Source organism: Rhagoletis pomonella, unplaced genomic scaffold (assembly GCF_013731165.1).
Source record: "Rhagoletis pomonella isolate Grant_MI unplaced genomic scaffold, Rhpom_1.0 Rhpom_scaffold_00001, whole genome shotgun sequence".
Classification (NCBI taxonomy): Eukaryota; Metazoa; Arthropoda; class Insecta; order Diptera; family Tephritidae; genus Rhagoletis; species Rhagoletis pomonella.
The window spans coordinates 53,870,672-53,889,111 of record NW_023458555.1 but is presented as its reverse complement, the minus strand read 5'-3'; the positions used below and the strand labels follow the sequence as shown (position 1 = coordinate 53,889,111).

Here is an 18,440-nt window from a genome sequence, read left to right as displayed (position 1 = left end):
CGTTCAACTTGATGACGGTGAGCTCCGCACAAGTGTATTAGTATTTTTGCCTAAAAAAAGTAAGAAAGTCTAAGTTCGGGCGGAGCCGAACATTAAATACCTTTCCGAAAGCTACCGCTACATGGTAAGCGGGGGTGTATCAATTTTTAGTAAATTAGCGTCCTTAAATTTCGAAATATTGAGGGTTCAAGCATTTCTGAAATTTTTACCGTTATATGAAAAGCGGCCGTAATTTTAGTCCGATTTCAATAATTTTCAACGTTTTTATGTGGAAAGCACAATAACCATACTGAGTTTGGTAAAAATTGGTTGAACGGATACCGAGATACATATATGTGATCATAAGTGGGCGGTGCCACACCTATTTTCCAAAATTTTATCATAAACGTATTTCTTGGTAAAGAATTGTTGCAAGCATCAATTTTGAATAAAATTAGCTTTAATATTTTCTGATTTATGGTGGATTTTGTATTAGAGTATTTCTCTAAATTACCGTTGTATGGGATGTGGGCGTGGTTAATGTCCGATTTTAAAAAATTTCGGCCATTTGGTGTGCTGTACCAAGGCCAACAACTATGAAATTGGTGCAGTGGTTACCAAGATATACACATGTAACCATAACTTGGCGTGGCTACGCCCATTTTCCAAAAATGTATAATAATCTTATTTACCGTCTAAAATTTTTTGTAAATATCAATTTTGAGTGAATAATCTTCAGTAGTTACGAAAATATCGCAATTTTCGTATTTCTGAAAATTATCGTTATATGGGAAGTGGGTGTGGTTACAGTCCGATTTCGCCCATTTTCAATACCAACCTACCTTTGATAAACGGAAACCTACACACCAAATTTCGTTGAGATATCACAATTTTTGCTCGAGTTATCGTGTACACGGACGAACGGACAGACGGACGGACAGACAGACGGACAGACGGACGGACAGACAGACATGGTTTAATCGACTTCTCTATTCATTCTGAGCATTTATGTATACATTTGTTCATATCTATCTCGATTCGTTTTGGCTGTTACAAACAACCGTTATGTGAACAAAGTTGATATGCAATCCAAAAAGTGGTGAGAATATGGGACACCAAGTCACAAACAAATGAAATACATACCAATAATAAGAAATTCAACCCAGCCGTTACTTTCCCAAGTGCTTTGTATAGAAAACCTTATTTAATAAGATGCTAGAAAGACTAAAACTAGTTATGTTAATATTATGACAAATCTTGGTGCAAAGTTCAAAAACATTGCTGAAAGTAGGTATATAATATTTTTCTTAGTGTTTTTCTCAAACACTCCCCCAATTTTGTGATTTGCGTAAAATTGTGCGCCACCTCCGCACGGCAAATAGTTATTATGAAAAGCTTTTTCATGGTATAAATATTTCTTTTACACGTTGGTATGGCCAGGAGCCAGGGACTTAACTATAGAAGAGAAAAGATTAAAAGTCCTTTCAAAATAATTATCAGAGAGATACATATTTTTAAGTCTTCAAAGACTTTTATTTTGAGACTAATTTTATGAAAGTCCTTTGAAAATAATTATCATTGAGATAAATATTTTTAAGCCCTGAAAGAGTTTTATTTTGAGATTTATATTATAAAAGTCGTTTCATAATAATTATGAGTGGGGAAAACATTTTTTATGTCTTAAAAGACGGGGCTTGTTCAGGACCATTTCGTGAGTAGTTTAGGACCATTTGGGGCTTAGTTTGGGACCAGTTCGGGACTATATATATAATATAGTTCCAATCTAGTTCCCAACTGGTCCCGAGCTGGCCCCAACTAGCCCCGAACTAATCTCCAAATAGTCCCGAACTAAGCCGAAATGGTCCTGAACAAGCCCCGTCCTTTAAGACTGAAACAATTTTTTAGCACTCATTATTATGTATTATGAAAATACTTTTATAATAAAAGTCTCGAAATAAAAGCCTTTGAAGACTTAAAAATATTTAACTCGCTGATAATTCTTATGAAAAGACTTGTATTATTTAAATCTTAAAAAAATAGTTATCCATGACTTGAACAATTTTTCTCACACATAATTATTATCAAAAGACTTTTATAATTCTTACGAAAATTTGGATGACTTTTATAATTCTTACGAAAATTTTGATGATTTTTTAAAACTCCACCATGAAATAATTATTATTCTGGGTCTACGCCAGGAACCAATCCTAAAGGCTGGCAAAGCGCATTATAAATTTTTGGTGCCTTGTTATTACATTTTATTAGGTATTTGGGTTAAGAAATGCAGCATTATCAAAAACATGGTTAGTTTTAAAATTATTCAAGAATAATCTCTACCATTTACTCAAAAATTATACATATGTACATTGGAGATGTACTCTTATATATGTAGGTACAAATAATATTTTGAGAGCTTCAATTATAAGATTGAATTTAAGTTTGCAAAAATTATTACATTTTTAAATATATATATCGTCGTTTAAAGTACAAAACCACGTATCAAGTAAATGCAAAACCTCGTATGTGAGGTTGCCAAAATTTTATAGAAGACTTGTATCCCTAATTATATCTTCTTCTTATATCAAACTATCGCTATTTTAGTATGAATGGATAAGAACTTGATCCCAGAAGCTTCCGGTGAGCACATATCTTTTTTGGCACAAATGTAAATTACGAGGTTTTGCAGAACCACGATACGCGGTTTTGTACTTTAAACGACGATATATTTTTGTATAAAAAGAGCTGAGTGCGTCTTGAAATCAGAGAAGTGTGTTCACAGCGAGATGCAACTACACAATAGAGATTTTGCTTGTGAATAGGTATTCTCTTAATCTTTATCGGTTGCGTGCATGTCACGCAGTAAACGTGGCAGCACTAGCACTTACGATGAACCCTCTGAGCTGGAGATGGAGTGAACGCTGCCGGTGCGATATTGTGTGACCGATGACGTTGGTGGCACCTCCACGGAGCGCTGAATGCTACCCGCCGAACCGCGCGATTGTCGAAGATGGTAATGATGAGATGAATTGGAAGCTCCGGCTGTTGTATATTGAGCCGTATATTGGTCTGCCGAGTCGGGATGGACGGGAAAACATTTGAATGGATAACAATGATTAGACATGTAAGGAGTATAATGCAAATGTAAGTGCTGATATAAATGTTGCCTTGATTCCCTCTTTTACAAATTCGCGTTCTTGGTATTTAAATTTACTTGTTTTATTAGAAAATTTTACTCGAAATATCTACAAGGACCGCACGCACTGTACAGCAGTTATTAATTGGGTTTCCCAATTGCAAGCAAGCTCATTATTTTGCACATATGTAGCTATGTATGCATACACTCAGGCGAGAACGCATTTTTCATGTACTCACACTGTCATATCGTACACGTATTCGACTGAAACTCAAACGAAAATGTATTGAAACGATACCAACGAAATGGAAGAAACTTGAAAACATTTTGAAAAATTACAAGAAAAAATAATAATTATGAAACAGCTTTTAGCGCAAACTTAAGCATGAGAAGCAGTTGAAGAAAACGAAATAAAACTTCATACATTCGCAGACTATGGCTAATCGTTATTGGACAATACATTTTATGAGAAATAAGCACCTTATAAATATTGTTAGTTGAATAGATGTACGCAAATATTTGATAACAATATACATGTGAACTCTTAACTACGTTTATAAATTTCAATATAAATATGCATACGCAAATATCGAAAAACAACTGGAGTCAGCTATATTTGTTGGCTGGAGGATGTGCCACTGCAAAAATGTTTCGACATAACCTTAGCGTATGAATGCCAATATACACAAATACTCATTTTATAAGAATGTATGTATGTATCTTATTTTGTTGTTTTATTGTGTCAATAATTTTTCGCTTTTCTTTCCAATTTTTTTAATCTAAGGTCACACCTACTATGTCCTTAATCTTATGTACATGAGCGAGAAAAATGTGTAAAAGTGTTGGGAAAGAGTGTGAACGAGTGCGAGGTGAGCTTCCTTCTATGTCTCCCTGCATATACATATGTATGTAGACTACGATAACTTTTAAATTGCGTAACTTTTTTAAAATAGTTTTAATTTGCAATAGTAAGAGATGATAAACATTAGAGTTGACAATAATTTTTGAGAGCATGCAAAAAACCTGAAAGCACGAAACCTAAAAGAACGCGCCCGGTCCGAATTAGAATAGTACTTCCTGTACCAGATCCAAAGTGCAACATATATATGTATTGAGCTCTGGAAATCGACAGTATTAGTTTTTGAAAACACATCAAATGGTCATAGTCTATAAAAGATTGCTTTGTTAAATATGTATCATCATTATTAATAATACTAAAGGCCTTATTAGACTTTTACTTTTAAACACGTTTTTGAATAATCGGTTAATATGTTCTAAGTTACACCTCCATACCAAAATTCAGAGCCATGTTTGAAAAAATCAGTTTAATTTCCATATTTGAAATAGCCCTGGAACCACTTACGATCTTAATTCAAGAAATTCTGTACCACCTTAAAATTTGAAATGTGTCTCATTCCACGGTAACCGGCACTTAATACAATGACAATCAGCTTGGAAATATTGTTCGCCCGATATCGTCAACTGCTTGACGCCTGCACGCATGCCATAGCCTCGGCAGTGCGTGGAGAGTTATTCCAACAGTTTTCATTCAGAGGTTTACTATCACATGCCGAGGCAAAGAAACTTCTTCGATCTGGATCCTATCGAGTGGCAGTACGCAGCAACACTAACCACTCGACTACAGCGGCCGCAAAACAAAGTAGCATATTTATTATGCATATGCAGATCCTATAAGTGATTCTTCACCTACACCGTAATTTAAATATTTAAAGTGTTAAAGGAGAAATTAACAAACAAACTGTGAAATTGATGAGCAGTATCACATTGTGGGTTCGTGCTAGTCAAACTCTTCGTAGTGACCAAAATTGTTTTAACTCACTTGGACTAATATTCTCCAGACGTCCTCTAACTGAGTCGCAAAACAGATAGACATCATTTGACAAGATCGCCAATCTTTAGTTACTCTTTGGTGACGTTTATTGGATGCTTCTTTCTCTGAAGGTGTAGCTCAAATACGATTTCAGCCTTGACCACGTTTGGATCTACTGCAAGGAACGACTGAAGTCCTGTGGGAGTTGAGGTCGCTGCCTGTCTGGCTGAGCCATCCGCTTCTTTATTCCTCTTCTATTCCCTTGTGCAGTCGGATATTGCTTAATGCAACCCAAGGCTAATGAGGATATGCCTTCAAGTAATCGGAGAGCCTGGTTGTCGCTAATTATGGTAATTTCAACGTAAGCAAATTTCTGTCTGCAAATAAATGACGTAAACCTCATTTATGCTTAGGCATAAATAGCCCAACTCTAGGGTTGTTGAACGAGTGGCAATCTCGTGTTATAGAGCCGGCTGTTAAGAGTGATTACTTGGACTTGTTGCTTCATAGTTTGTTTTAGTGCAGGAGGCTATTTTACATTTATTTTCGCAAGCAATTACCTGGTTCATACCATCTTTTGGGAAAAGAACTCGTGGGAACTAGCATCCTAGATAAAAAGCTTATCCTCCGAAGTTTAACAGAACACGTGGTCAGATGTAGTGTTTCAAGTGTGAGAATTACCTTACACTGCTTCCGTATTTATTGCATATGCTAGACGTTTAGAAGTTTAGTGAGACACTATCTTACCGAGGCTAAAGTAGTTCACTTTTGATCGTACTATAATGGTGTAGATTCATTAGTGCCATGGTAGCTCTGAATGTGGTTGCACCAATGTAAGTCTTCCGCAGAAATTTGAAGTCCAGGGTTAGAACAAGATACCTCACTCCGGTGGAGCACGAGGAATTATTCTTGTTGTAAAGGAAAGGGTAGAGAGTACTCCACTTTCCTATAGCAATTTTTACTATCCTTTGTATATCCCTGCCAAAGGGTGCGATTGTTAAATATGAGTTGTAGAAGCTCGTCTAATACTAGTATCCACCGCGGAGGATATTTTTTTATATAATTTATAGTTTAAATCTTAAAATGTATGATAAAATGTCGCACCCACCACAGTGAAATGAGCCGTTTGGCATTCAGGGCCTTTTGCATTGATAACGACGACTGAATTCGACTGGAAGTCGCGGTACACTTCAACTGGAGTTGATTGTGGATTGATTGTTTAAACAAAAATATGTGTCGCTTATTTAAATTTGGATATGTTTCCTAGAAGAATTTGCAGAGATTAGTGATTCTTTGAATCTGATATTGCGCTTTATATACTATTTAACACATATAGTGTAGGCTATAACTTTTGAACATTATTTGATATTCTGATTATCTTCTTCCTAGTATTAACATATAATTTTTTCGTGAAAATCAGGATTTTTAGAAAAACATCCAGCACACGAAGGTGGTTAGTATATGGCTGAGTATTAGCTTAGATAAGGTATGGCTAAAACGTTGATCACATGAAGCGATTTTCGAGACAATTTTAGAGGCGATTAGTAGAATCAAAAGTTGGCTACCTCCGAATGTCATTGGAAGCGATTAGTTGAAAAGCCGTCCACGCCAGGCGATTATTGCTTTCAACTAAAAGTTGCTTGTAAAATCGCCTCACCGTAGAAGTTTTCTCAGTTTTTTATAAAAATTGCATTAAAAATTTTTCTGAAAGTACCATTAAAGATAAGTATCATATTTTTGAACATGTTGAAAGGTTTGTAAAAATTTAGATTTTTTGTAAAAAAAAGCAAAAAAAATTGGCCAGAACTTTTTAAAATAAACATAACTTTATTGATGCTGCTTTTCTAAGGCTTCAGTAGAAAGTAAAGTAGTTAAAAATTCTGTGCTAGGACCCACAAAGTAGAATTAGTTTAAGTTTAAAAATACGTAAACCCTTAATTTAAGCCAAAAAAGTGGGCTCTGAACCACCTTAAAAAGGTATCAGCCTCTATTAAATCGTTCTTATAATACGAGGTGAAGTCAATTATGCAGGACTGCAAACCGGTTCCAAACCGAACCAACTACATTTTTTGGGCTACGAATTTTGAAAAACTTTCCCCGTGTATTATGAAATTGCAATTTTTTTTCAAATGCAACTCATTTCACAATAGGGGTATTCTCTGAGTCTTGCACGGTGTACAGATTGCACGGAGTGCGCTTTAAAAGCTGGTTTTCGTATGGGACAGCTTTGCAAGCCGTACAATCCGTGCACCGTGCAAGGGCTTTGCAATACACAGACAATACCCCGAATGGCTTTTACCAACTTTCCACTTTATGCGTCCTCTTAAGTTTTTTTTACTAGAGAATAGGGTGGAAAGTAAGCCATTTAAACGGAACCGAATGCACTACGGTGCTGCGAACCGGTTCTAGAAACGTTACAAATTTTTTGAAGATGTTTGAAACCACTGAGATGAACCACGCCGATTTTTGGAGTGGTTTGCAGTATGTGGATATACCTATAAAATCCCCTTTTTTAATAAAAAAAAAAAAACAATTTTGTATAATATAGTCCAAACTTGCGAGTTCCTTATTAATTTTCTGACGATTTTGATAATTTTTCTGGCAACACTTCCCTAAAACTTTTAATCATTCTTAAGAAAATCCAAATTCATTAAATCGTCAAATTGTATGTATCTAATTATGTTATAGCCATAACTGTATGTTGCAGACGTTTATAGAAAGCTAAAATATGTCAGGCCAACAAATCGATATACTGACATTTATAGCCATATTCATGAGAAATAAAGTAGCTTTAAAAAAGGTTTATAAATTGAAAAATCTATGAAAACGTCAATTTATAAAGCTCTTTAAACCTACTTAATTTTTTTGAACAATTACCTTTGCTTTGTGCTAATTACCTTTTTTTAAGCTTTTTGCGTTATAAGTTTGTTTGTAAAGCGATTAAAAGCATGCAAAATCTTCAACTATTTTAAAGTAGACTTAAGATTATTGTGATTTTTTTGTTAAAAATTAGGAAATTAAATTAACTCATGTTATTTGGTAATAAACGCAAGGCCATTAAAAGAGAGATGCGAGTAGTGATATTGCAATGGCGAAACGCACGCTTCATTGAATGGATGCTATATATTGTATTTGCTAACTACAGCATTTTACGAGTACTAAGTAAATGTATTAATGTAAATTTTTCACAAATCTATGAATCGAAAATGAGTAAATTTTAGTTCAAATAGAGCTAATCACATTATGAAAGCTTAAAGAGAGAATGAAGCGCAATTAACAGTAGTAGCTTCGAATCAAAATCATCGAAAGCTTTTCATCAGCTTTTTCTTCACAATGGCTCCATTGGATACTTTGTAAAACTTAAGTGTGAAAAGCTTTCGCATTGAATCGAAATAATATCTGTTTGCCATTTATGATAGCTGGAAAAGCCTAAAAATACGTATCGACTTTGGACGCTTTTACGTTGTACAGGTAATAATTTGAGAATACGTTGAAATGAGGTGTTAAGTTACAAGAGTTCGGCAGAATTTCCTTTGGCGCTCGCTTAAGCTTTCACTTGCACGTGCCATACCTAAACAAAAGCGGCAACGCTACGTCAAATGACGAAATAACACCAATAATAAGCATAGGTTTGTTTATGTGACCTACGAAAATAACAGTTTCGCCGTTTTCTTCAGCCAACTTCACTTCCTAAAACCCTGTCAAAATCGGATTTTCCAACAGCTAAGCATTGACGGCACGTTATTTTAGTATGCTTTTGTTTACGTATGGCTATACATAGTTCAAGACTCAGTAGTAAGGTTTTAGCTGCGCCGTATGAATCCGCCATGTCAAGCATTGTAGGGAGCTAAAACGCTTATATTTATAGGAGTACATTAGTATTTACAGCAATGTCGATCAGTGTAGCGCGTTTAAAGATCTAACATTTCGAATACGTTTTGATAATTTCAAGCTTTTAAGAATCAAAGGTGATTTGAATACCTTTTGGCTAGTAGAGAGGAGAAAGCTTAAATTTTACATGGTACTGGGAGAATGAATTAGTGTTTTTTTTTTGTTTTAATGTTTATCATCTTTACGAAAGTACTTTAAAATTTACTCTCGGGTATGCTTATGTTATTATAATAAATAACATACAATATAAATGATTTTAACAACATAACTTTGTAAATTATAGTTAATCAATATAGTAAGTAAATGAACGTAATAAACGAAATTAAAGTAAAAATTTTGCTAAAGATAGAGAGAGGAAGATAGATAGAAGAGCAATAGAGTTTTGCGAACCTTTCCCCACCAGTGCCGGCTCCGACATCAGCCAATGCCTCGCCACCATCGGCCTCAGATGACGACCCGCGCGACAGCGCCCCACGTATCTCACCGGGCAGAACTTCTTCACTGCGATGCACCGTAAATGAGTTCTTACCCTTCTTTCCAAAGCCCATACGTCTTTTACGACCTTTATATGTATACGCATATATGTATATTGATAATTGATAGTTTGGTGCTAGCTTTATTGTTACTACATATTTATTTGATTATGATTCGTGAGACAAAGATTTTCCCAATATCAAGACAGTTAGTATATGTATGAATGTCTTTTGTTTTCAGATGCGGCACTAAATTACGCAATATGTATTTACATTTCTGTTATGTTTATGTTAGGCGGAGAATATAATTAACGTTAGTGCTTTAAATGAAATTAAGCTAATTGTGTAACTAAAAGTAAATTTCAATAAAAAATACCAGATAATTCAAATATTGGGAAAGAAAATGGAAAATCATATAAAAATTAAATTTATCTACTACCAAATAATTGGAATTGAAAACTTTTTTGCTCAGGCTGCGATCATAAAATATGTCTATAATTTTCTTAAAAGTTCTCGCACTTGGAGTGTCAATGTACTCGGGGTTTAAATGACAAGCGTTTACGAAATCATTTAGAAGTGAATATGTATGTCGAATGCAACTAACTTGCAGTAAAAATTTCAAAAACGATTAATTGGCAAAACTGTTAACTGGGCGTGCCCTTACCTGTGGCCGATAATTGCGAAGTGGAGTTCGATTTTTTACCCATACCGCTGCCGCCTTTGGGTGAACGTTCTTGGTCCACGCCGCCTTTTTTGCGATCCGTTGCCGTATCGGATAAGCTGCCGTCTGAGTGAAAATTGATACATACATACATACATACATATGTATAATTAATATTTCGATATTATTAGTTAATTTTTTTAAGTATTTATGTATGTACATTAGGTCAAGTAAATTTTTTTGACTATGCGCAATGATTCTACTTGTAAATCTAAACAAATTTTCCGAAAAAACCATGGGTCCAAAATCAATTTGCAGTTTGCCAAATTGCAAAAATAGGTTTCGAAGAAAATGTTCAATGTTGTGCCCCCTGGTGAAAATTTCAAGAAAAAATATAACTCCTACTATACACTTCTAAAGATATATCACCAGAAAATGCTGAAAATTCGCTTCAAATAATATGCTCTGTAAAATACATTTACGCAACTTTTATGTACAGTATGTAATAGATAAATAAACTTTTTAAAGTTTCATAAATTGAACTTTATTTACGTAAAACTAACAAAGGACTCAAACATTTTTAACCGACTTCAAAAAAAGGGGGAGGTTATCAACGTCAACCGATTTCAATAATTCTTTTTTTTATCAGAAAGATGGTACCTTAAAGGTCGTCCCGGAATTTGGTTCAGATCCGATCAACGGTGCTACTCAATTTGTATATGACAATTGAAGTCGGATTTGTTTTTTGCTTAAAAATTACTTGTTTATTAAAACGTTCTATAGACACAAGATGCGCTCAGCTATCAAAAATAATAAAACGTATTCGAAGTTGGCAAATTAAGTATTCGAATCCTTGTTAAGTACATAAGAGTGGTAAACTCTTTTAGGCTGTAAAGTGTAAAAAACAACAGTAAGTGAGTATGCATTTGATACAATGTTTCATTCGTAGTTAACCGTTTATATATGTACTATAAATCAAATATAAAGGCTGAATGCTCCAATCGATAAGGATTTCCCTACAAAAAAGTGTATTACTGCGCTCCAGCTCACTCCATCAGTGCAAAAAATGAACCTGAGCTTAAGCTTTAACATGATGTTTTATCCGCTGGGAGCAGTGCACGGACTTCACTACTTTACTGGTAGATCTACCAACTTTTTAACATTTTTAGCAACAAAGGATAACAATCTATCTATATTATTCGAAAGAAAGCAAAGAGGTTTAAATTAATGCGATGCATAGATATTTTGTCATCGAACACAAAAAAAATGAAAAGTTAACTCTGACCATAAGAAATTCGAAAGTGAAATTGCATCGCCTGCAACTCTTTGTACAAATATTTTTCTTATTCGTGGGAGGCTGCCGACCAAAAGGTGTGCAAACTTCAAGTTTTTCAAATCTAATTTTAGTCATGAAATTTTGAAGTGAAGAGTAATTGTTTGAGTCCCTTTATCAACTAATGCAGGGACTGAATCACGGCATCCGTAATCTGATCAAATTCGAATCCACATTTCTTTTCAGTAGCTAGTTTCTGTAACAATTCTCTACCAAGGCGAATTCATATATACATTCGGCGCCTTGTTCTCTACTGCTAATGAGTAATAGAATGACGTATATTCTATACCAGTAGAGAAATAATCGCTAGAGAAGAGGTACAGAAACGAGCTACAGGTTACGGCATTCGTTCGCTTTTTCAATTTAAAATGGCATTACGATAAAACAGATATCATTTTTGTCATTCGACTCGAATAGAGTTTCATTCAATCACGGATTCAGGCCCAGTTTTATGCATACGTTTTTTGTTGAATGTTTTATTGGCTTGAAATAGATTTTTTGTTGTTTTATAAAAACAAATACAACTTATCCCAAGGTGAATTCATATAACGTGATAGCAGGAGTACAAAATCAAAAATTACACTAACAAGTTTTACGCATAAAGACAGTAGGAATTACAACAAAAAATCCAGCTGCTCGAGTAACACCACCTTATACAAATTCGGTGACAGGTAACAAGATCAACGGAAATAAAGTCAATTGACTTTATTTCCCACCCTGGTGCGAAATAAAGTCAATTTACATTATTACCTTTTCAAAAGCGAAATTAAGTCAACAAAAATTTGGAAATAAAGTCATTGACGCTATTTTCTCATTCAAATGGAAATAGCGTCAACTATGCTTAAAGTATGTCGATTCATGGAACAAATGTTGTTCTTACAATAAACATTGCTCCGTAAGTGTTGTTTTTTAATAGATGACAAAGGTTATTGCCAAATCCTCAGTGTGGTGCTATTCATCCACACACAATCATGAACTACCACCAATTGATTTTATTAAAAAATTTAAAATTACGAATACAGTAAACACACGATGCGGAAAACCAAACGCAAAACGCAGCTGGAATACAAAAAATATTTGAAGAAAGAGTGTAGAAATGATCCATAACTTGCAACCATGTTTCGTTTCCACAAAAATAAAGCGAACACTATTAAATTGAAGAAACAGTCCATGTCCAAAAACCCCGTGGGAACACTGAAAGAATTCTCTGTTTTAAATTAGCATATTTTGAACGAGTTCGGAATGTCTAAGGTGGAAAAGAAACTAACTTTTCTATAAGGAAACAATTATAGAAAAGGAATTTTCTTACACTGTATACATGTCTCCGCCAGCAATTTGTGACATCATTTAAAAGCAAGGCGAACGACGACACGCGGCGTAGCGTGACGTGGTGTGTGCGCCGGTCACGCGGGGTACGCGGGCCACCGCGAAGCTAATCAGATTTAATGTTTGAAAGAGCAATAATGTCAATGGATTTTATTTCGCTTTTAAAAAGGTAACGTAAAATAAAGTCAATTGACCTTATTTCCGTTGATCTTATTACCTGTCACCTACAAATTCGCCTTGATTTATCCTTTTTAAGTAAAAACTATCTAATATTGTTTGTCTTAAATAATTCACCAACTTCTACCATTTTTTGTATGTAAAATCTACCATTATTAATGTTTTTGAAGTCCGTGCTGGGAGGCCCTAAAGGCCACTCGTGGGTTTGAAAGTAATGGAGGCTGGAGCGGTACATTGTGGAGCGGGGTGGCAACTTCTCAAGGCAGAAATATAGACGTTAGTGTCTTTTGAATGCCGCAAGGAAATTGTGTGTTTTTAGAGGCTACTAAATAAAATGATGTATCACTAGGTATTACTCACTGTCGAATCTTTACTGATATTTGGAAAACCGACACTTGGTCATTATCGAAGATAATGGGCACACACTTTACTTCTTTCTGAGCATTAGCCAGTCCTCTAGTTTCGGTATTGCAAGTCTAGCGGCGAAGCCACCATCGAATATATCACTCAATGTCGGAAGGTTTAGCTGCGTATTTGCGTTCATTGAGCAGATGGGGCTGTAAGTACTGGTGGGATTTCCTGACTGCTACCCTTTCTTAAGACACAAGCATCTGACAGTGGTCGGCATAAATGACAACCCAATTTTCCCTTGCTGCCTTCAAGAGGACGAGACAACGGAAAACGTTTTTATTATTATGTTCCACCTTTGAAAGTATTAGGTAGGATGCTTTTGGCAGTGATGTGTTTCGAGACGAACATCTGGCCTCTTTATGATTTTGTTTTAACTCCACGATTCTATATGATCGTAACTCTTAAAATCGATCATCAAATGAAAAAATCTCTCTTACTTAAAATATGTACGAAAAATATATATGTATGTAGGTATATATACCTTCATACATACATTTCGACAGCCGCGCATGTAATGTAAATATGTATTTGTATATTTAATTGCTTACCAACTTTCTCGTCTACACTCTGGCTGAAATTGGCGTCCTTCTTATCCTCACCACCACCATTTTTATCTTTGTCATATTCACTAAAGTCGTCATCAAGCATCGCATCGATTGCATCCCAATCGATGACGTCGAGTGGCGCATCGGCATCATCCGCGGCAGCGCCATCGCCAGCGGATGTCGTTATATCACCAGTATTCGTTGTTGTAGTTGTTGTGGCAGCAGGATTTGTTGTTGAGGTTGATAAGGTTGCAGTTGTTGTTGTTGTTGTTGTTGCCGTGGTTGTATTCGACGATGATGTGGTTGTGATGTTTGTGGATGTAGTTGTTGTTTGTATGGTAGTTGTTGTTGTAGTTGTTGTTCCGTCAACGTTTACGTTTAGGTTAGCGTCGTTAGTTGTATTTGTATGTTTCAATGAGGCACGTTTAGGTGATGTGGAGTTAGCGACACCATGATGGGAATTTGCAAAAGAGGAAGAAGAAGCATTATTAGAAATATTACCACCGACGACGATATTACCAGCAGCAGCAGTAGAAGAAGCACCACCACCACTACCACTCCCACTACTAGATTTCGTCTGTTGTTCCGCGCCGTATGAAACTTCTTTCCCTTTTTGCCTACCTCTACCACTACTACTACCAAAACTAACACTACTTGTATAATTACGACTAGTGTGCGGGTCTATGTAGGGATCGCCGTAATCATCGTATTCGAAATATTCTGGTTGGTCATTTATGCTAACGAGATTACTGCGATCACTGCCCGATTCATGCTGTAACTGTTCTACACGTGTGCGATGACCACCACCGGTGGCCATCGATGATTTACTGCGCTTCGATACAATCGATGAATGACGTGGTTGACTAGGTGACGACGATTCTGGCCCTGCTGAACGACTGGGATCGCGCTGATCACGAGGATCGCGAAGTTCGCGTTGATCGCGATGTTCACCAATAGGACCCGGTCGTTCGGCGGAGCCTGTGCCGTTCATTGGTGGTTCGCCACTATGTGGCGGCAGCGTAGCAGACGAATGTGTGGCAGAATCCATTATCATAGCGTCGTCATCGTAGCCTTCCACAGGCGAAAAGTTGTGAGCGTTTTGTGCGCTTGGCGGATGCGGTAAGTTGCGACGTCGCTTTTGGTATGGCAGTGCGGCTCCGTAGAGTTTTTCCTGATTAGTGCGTTGTAAATTAAGAGACATATGATTACGTTCGCGACCATCAAAACGGCGTCGGGAATCGTGAAACACAGATGGTGCGACCCCGCGTCGTGTCCATCCCACATCGGAGTCATAGGTTATGGTGACGATTTTGTCGTCAGTAACAAGGAAGTGCGAGTGACTAAGCGGATTGACTTCGTCGACATTGGCACCCATGTAAGACTGCCGAATATTCGTCTCCGAACCATATCGACGTGAGAGATCTTCTAATGTGGGATTATATACCTCATCTTCGTATCTTATTCGACGACGACCCCAACTCTTCGCATGCAAATCGTCATAATCTAAAGAGCGTGATTGGCCTTCATGAAACATTTTCCGCCGATCTAAAGTGCCCGTTGGCACGCCCACTTTCGGCTTCTTGAGAATAGAAGTGGGCTGTGCCTTTGACTCCGCGATAGGCACTGCCGTTATAAGCGCATCTTCGCTTAATTGCCGCGAAAGTCGCAACACCGATTGTGTGGGCAGTTGAGGTGGCGGAGCAAGTGAGGACTTGGCCTTTTTGTGCGCCGTGGGCGTTGGGGTATGAACATGATAGGTGGGCACAGCGCCCAAGTCAATTTGTGGTGCGGTGAAACCGCTCACGAAATGCTGATCCACACATTCGCCGCATATTGCCGGATCCATAGTTGGCAGTGAAGGCTCTGATGATGGCTGATACATGGACAATGACGGTCTACGCAGAAGCTGCTCGGCTGTATAAGGATAGGCGACGGGATGATGTTGCGGATGAGGGTGCGACTCCGCAATGCAAAATGGATTGTCGCAAGCGCCAATAGCAATTCCAGGTGTGGTGAGTGCAGCATTGGTCGATAGTACGACTGGCTGGCTACCGTTCTGGCAGTGGCTGCAGGTGTTGTCGTAATGATCACGGACGTACGCTATGTATGATGAGGGTGACGATGATACGGAATGAGCGTGTTGATGTGGGGAATTGACTGCCGCGGCAGTCGGTGTGGTGAGTGTCGAGCTCGGACTTTGGCGAAACAAGTTGACTACTGGCGAAGTGAAGTGTTGCAAATGATCGTAGAATGGATAATGGCCGGCACCTAGCGGGCTATTACGTTGTGAAACCTTCTCGGCGAAAGGACTGAAAGTGGCAGCATGCGTTAGAAACTCGGGGAAATGTGTGGAATTCTGTATGTGAGGCGGATACTCATGTGGGTGAAATGCATGAGGGTGTGGCTGTGGGTGTGAATGTGGTTGCTGTTGCATTTGTAGTTGTGTGCTGACAGTGTGCGCTGGTGGCGGCAGCGGCGGCGGCAATGTGGGCGGAGGAGTTGGCGGTATCACCGTCACGCCTGTTTGCTCCATCAGTATCAAACCCGGATCGGCGCCCGCCTCGAGCATATACTGATCGACCACTAGATTGCCGCTATTGTCGGTCATTATCAGTTGGCTTGGCAGTTGTGTTGGTTCTTGTAGCTGTTGCTGTTGTTGTAATTGCAATTGTCGGTGTTGTGGTGGTAAAACGTGATGTGGTGGAGTATTTGTCGCGGTTGCGCTTAGCAAATTATGTGGATTGGACGTCGCTGTGTTTGGAGGCGAATCGGCAGCGGCCAACTCTGCGAGCTGTTGCAGCTGCTCCAGCTGTTCGAGCAACAACATCTGCTGTGACACTGTATTGAGGTGAGACGGCGACTGCATTGTGGCATACAGCGATGACGGTCCTGTCAGGCTGGTTGGTAAATAATCACAATCATCGACTTCAATCGTATTGGCGCGATAACGTTCAAAGAAGCCGCGCTCGCGAGCAGGTGCATGGTGGCCGACATGCGTGGTGGAGGCAACGCCAAGCATCGGGTCGGCACCGTACAAAGTGCGCCAGTTGCGTGGCAAGCTTTTGATAGCAAAGGCGGCCGATCGATTGATTTGTTTTCGAATTTCAGTTAACGTTGTGTTCGAAAAGCCGCGCGTGAATTTGTGACGGCCAGGCCGTGTAGGTGTGTGTTCAGTTGTTTTCAATTTTGGTTTGATATTTTTGTTTCATAAATGTACGTTTCAAGTTGTTGTTTTTTATTATTTTGTGTTTGCGTTTGTTTAATCCACATGCGCATGCAAAAATGCAAAATGATCAATGAAGGATCATTTCGAGTTGAATATTGTTTGTTTGTGTTTTTTGTTTTTGTTTTAGTTGTTGGTGTTGTTTTCGTAGAATTTGCAAAAAAAGAGCATAGCATTTTTGGAAAAAATTATGTAGATAAGTTGAATGTTGCCAAGTGAGCGGTGTTTGATTTTTTTTTATACGTTTACGTTGGTTGTTGTTGGTTCATGTCAGTTAGTCATTTCGAGTTGTAAAAATATTCAAAAGTGGTTGGTTTAGTTATATGTAGTTTTAGTATGTTAGTGTAAATGATACAACATAGAGTCGTGGTTGTTGTTGATATTTTAAGTAGTTTGTTATTGTTGGCATTCATATACATATAAAGCAGTTTAACATAAAATTAGCGCGCGTCATTGAAGTGAAGTAGAGTAGATATTTGGGTTGAGTTGAGTAGAATTGGTTGAGTTAAGTTGAGTTGAGTTGAGTAGAGTAGTTATGTAGTAGGTATGTAAAAAATAATAAAGAAAAGAAAACAAATTTTTGTTTGTTTTCCAGCGACATATTTAGAAAATGTGTTTGTTGCCCAAATGATGGCAGGGTTGCATTCGGTTCGAATTGTTTGAGAAAACTTCGTTTTCTATAGTAGCTTTTGCTTCAAAATATGTGTGTCTCAAATAAATGTAACCCAAAAATTTGTAAAATAAAAAATAAAAAAGTTTCGATCGGGTTTCATTAAAATCTGTATCTGATTTCGGTCTCATCTAATTACATAACTAATTTAAATTTTCTATCGGCTGATTCTTTGGCAGATTGGAATGGTAATTTTTGTTATTTTTTGTACATTTTGGCATATTGTTTCATGATTTGTTTTGTTTTGGTTTTTTTTCAACAGCTGGTTTTGGTGCAGAATTTTGTTTCCCGGCTGTTTACACAAACACACAGCAACCCAGAACGAAAGCTTTTTGTGGGATACAAAGGAAAAGCCGCTCAGCAGAAGTGCCAAACAGCGGTACTTACCTCAGCCCGCGTGAGCCGCGCGGCCGTTCCGATTGAGTGGAAAAGGCGCTCGACGTCACGCTAACCACCGACTCCATATCAGAATCTCCGAATTCGCCCATGAAGTCCTTGTCGGGTGAGAGAGAGTGACGTGGCCGCACGCGCGTTTCCATCGATTGCAGATCGCTATCGGAAAGGCCTGTGTAGTGGCGTTCCCATCCCCCCATGCCGGTACTGCGGTACGTTGCTTGATGATGCATCTGGCGTGTACGATGGCGGCCGAAACGTCCGCCACCCGGGCGCTCATCGAATTCCTGACCCAGGCGATCGCGTAGCATTGCGCTGCGAGAAGTTTGTGGCACCTGAAAGAACAAACGAATATGAGCGGTCAAGAAAGAAGAGGTAGTGTCGGCACATCTGG

General features: G+C 37.9%; 1 protein-coding gene across 4 annotated transcripts in view; it reads right to left on the bottom strand.

Moving 5' to 3' along the window:
• Positions 1-18,440, bottom strand: part of LOC118746209 (regulating synaptic membrane exocytosis protein 1) — a 322,168-nt gene that overhangs the window by 100,806 nt on the left and 202,922 nt on the right. For 3 of the 4 annotated variants that reach the window (XR_004993810.1, XM_036480041.1, XM_036480048.1), the window contains exons 16-19: positions 18,041-18,381; positions 13,764-13,843; positions 9,972-10,094; positions 2,865-3,045 (exon numbers count right to left, since the gene is read on the bottom strand). Coding sequence is in view for 3 of the 4 variants with exons in the window: in XM_036480041.1 (XP_036335934.1) it covers positions 2,865-3,045; positions 9,972-10,094; positions 13,764-13,843; positions 18,041-18,381 (725 nt within the window). In the remaining variant the exon portion in view is untranslated. Of the gene's footprint in view, positions 1-2,864; positions 3,046-9,965; positions 10,095-13,763; positions 15,950-18,040; positions 18,382-18,440 lie in introns of all 4 variants that reach the window. The other variant, XM_036480056.1, reaches the window with a different exon arrangement.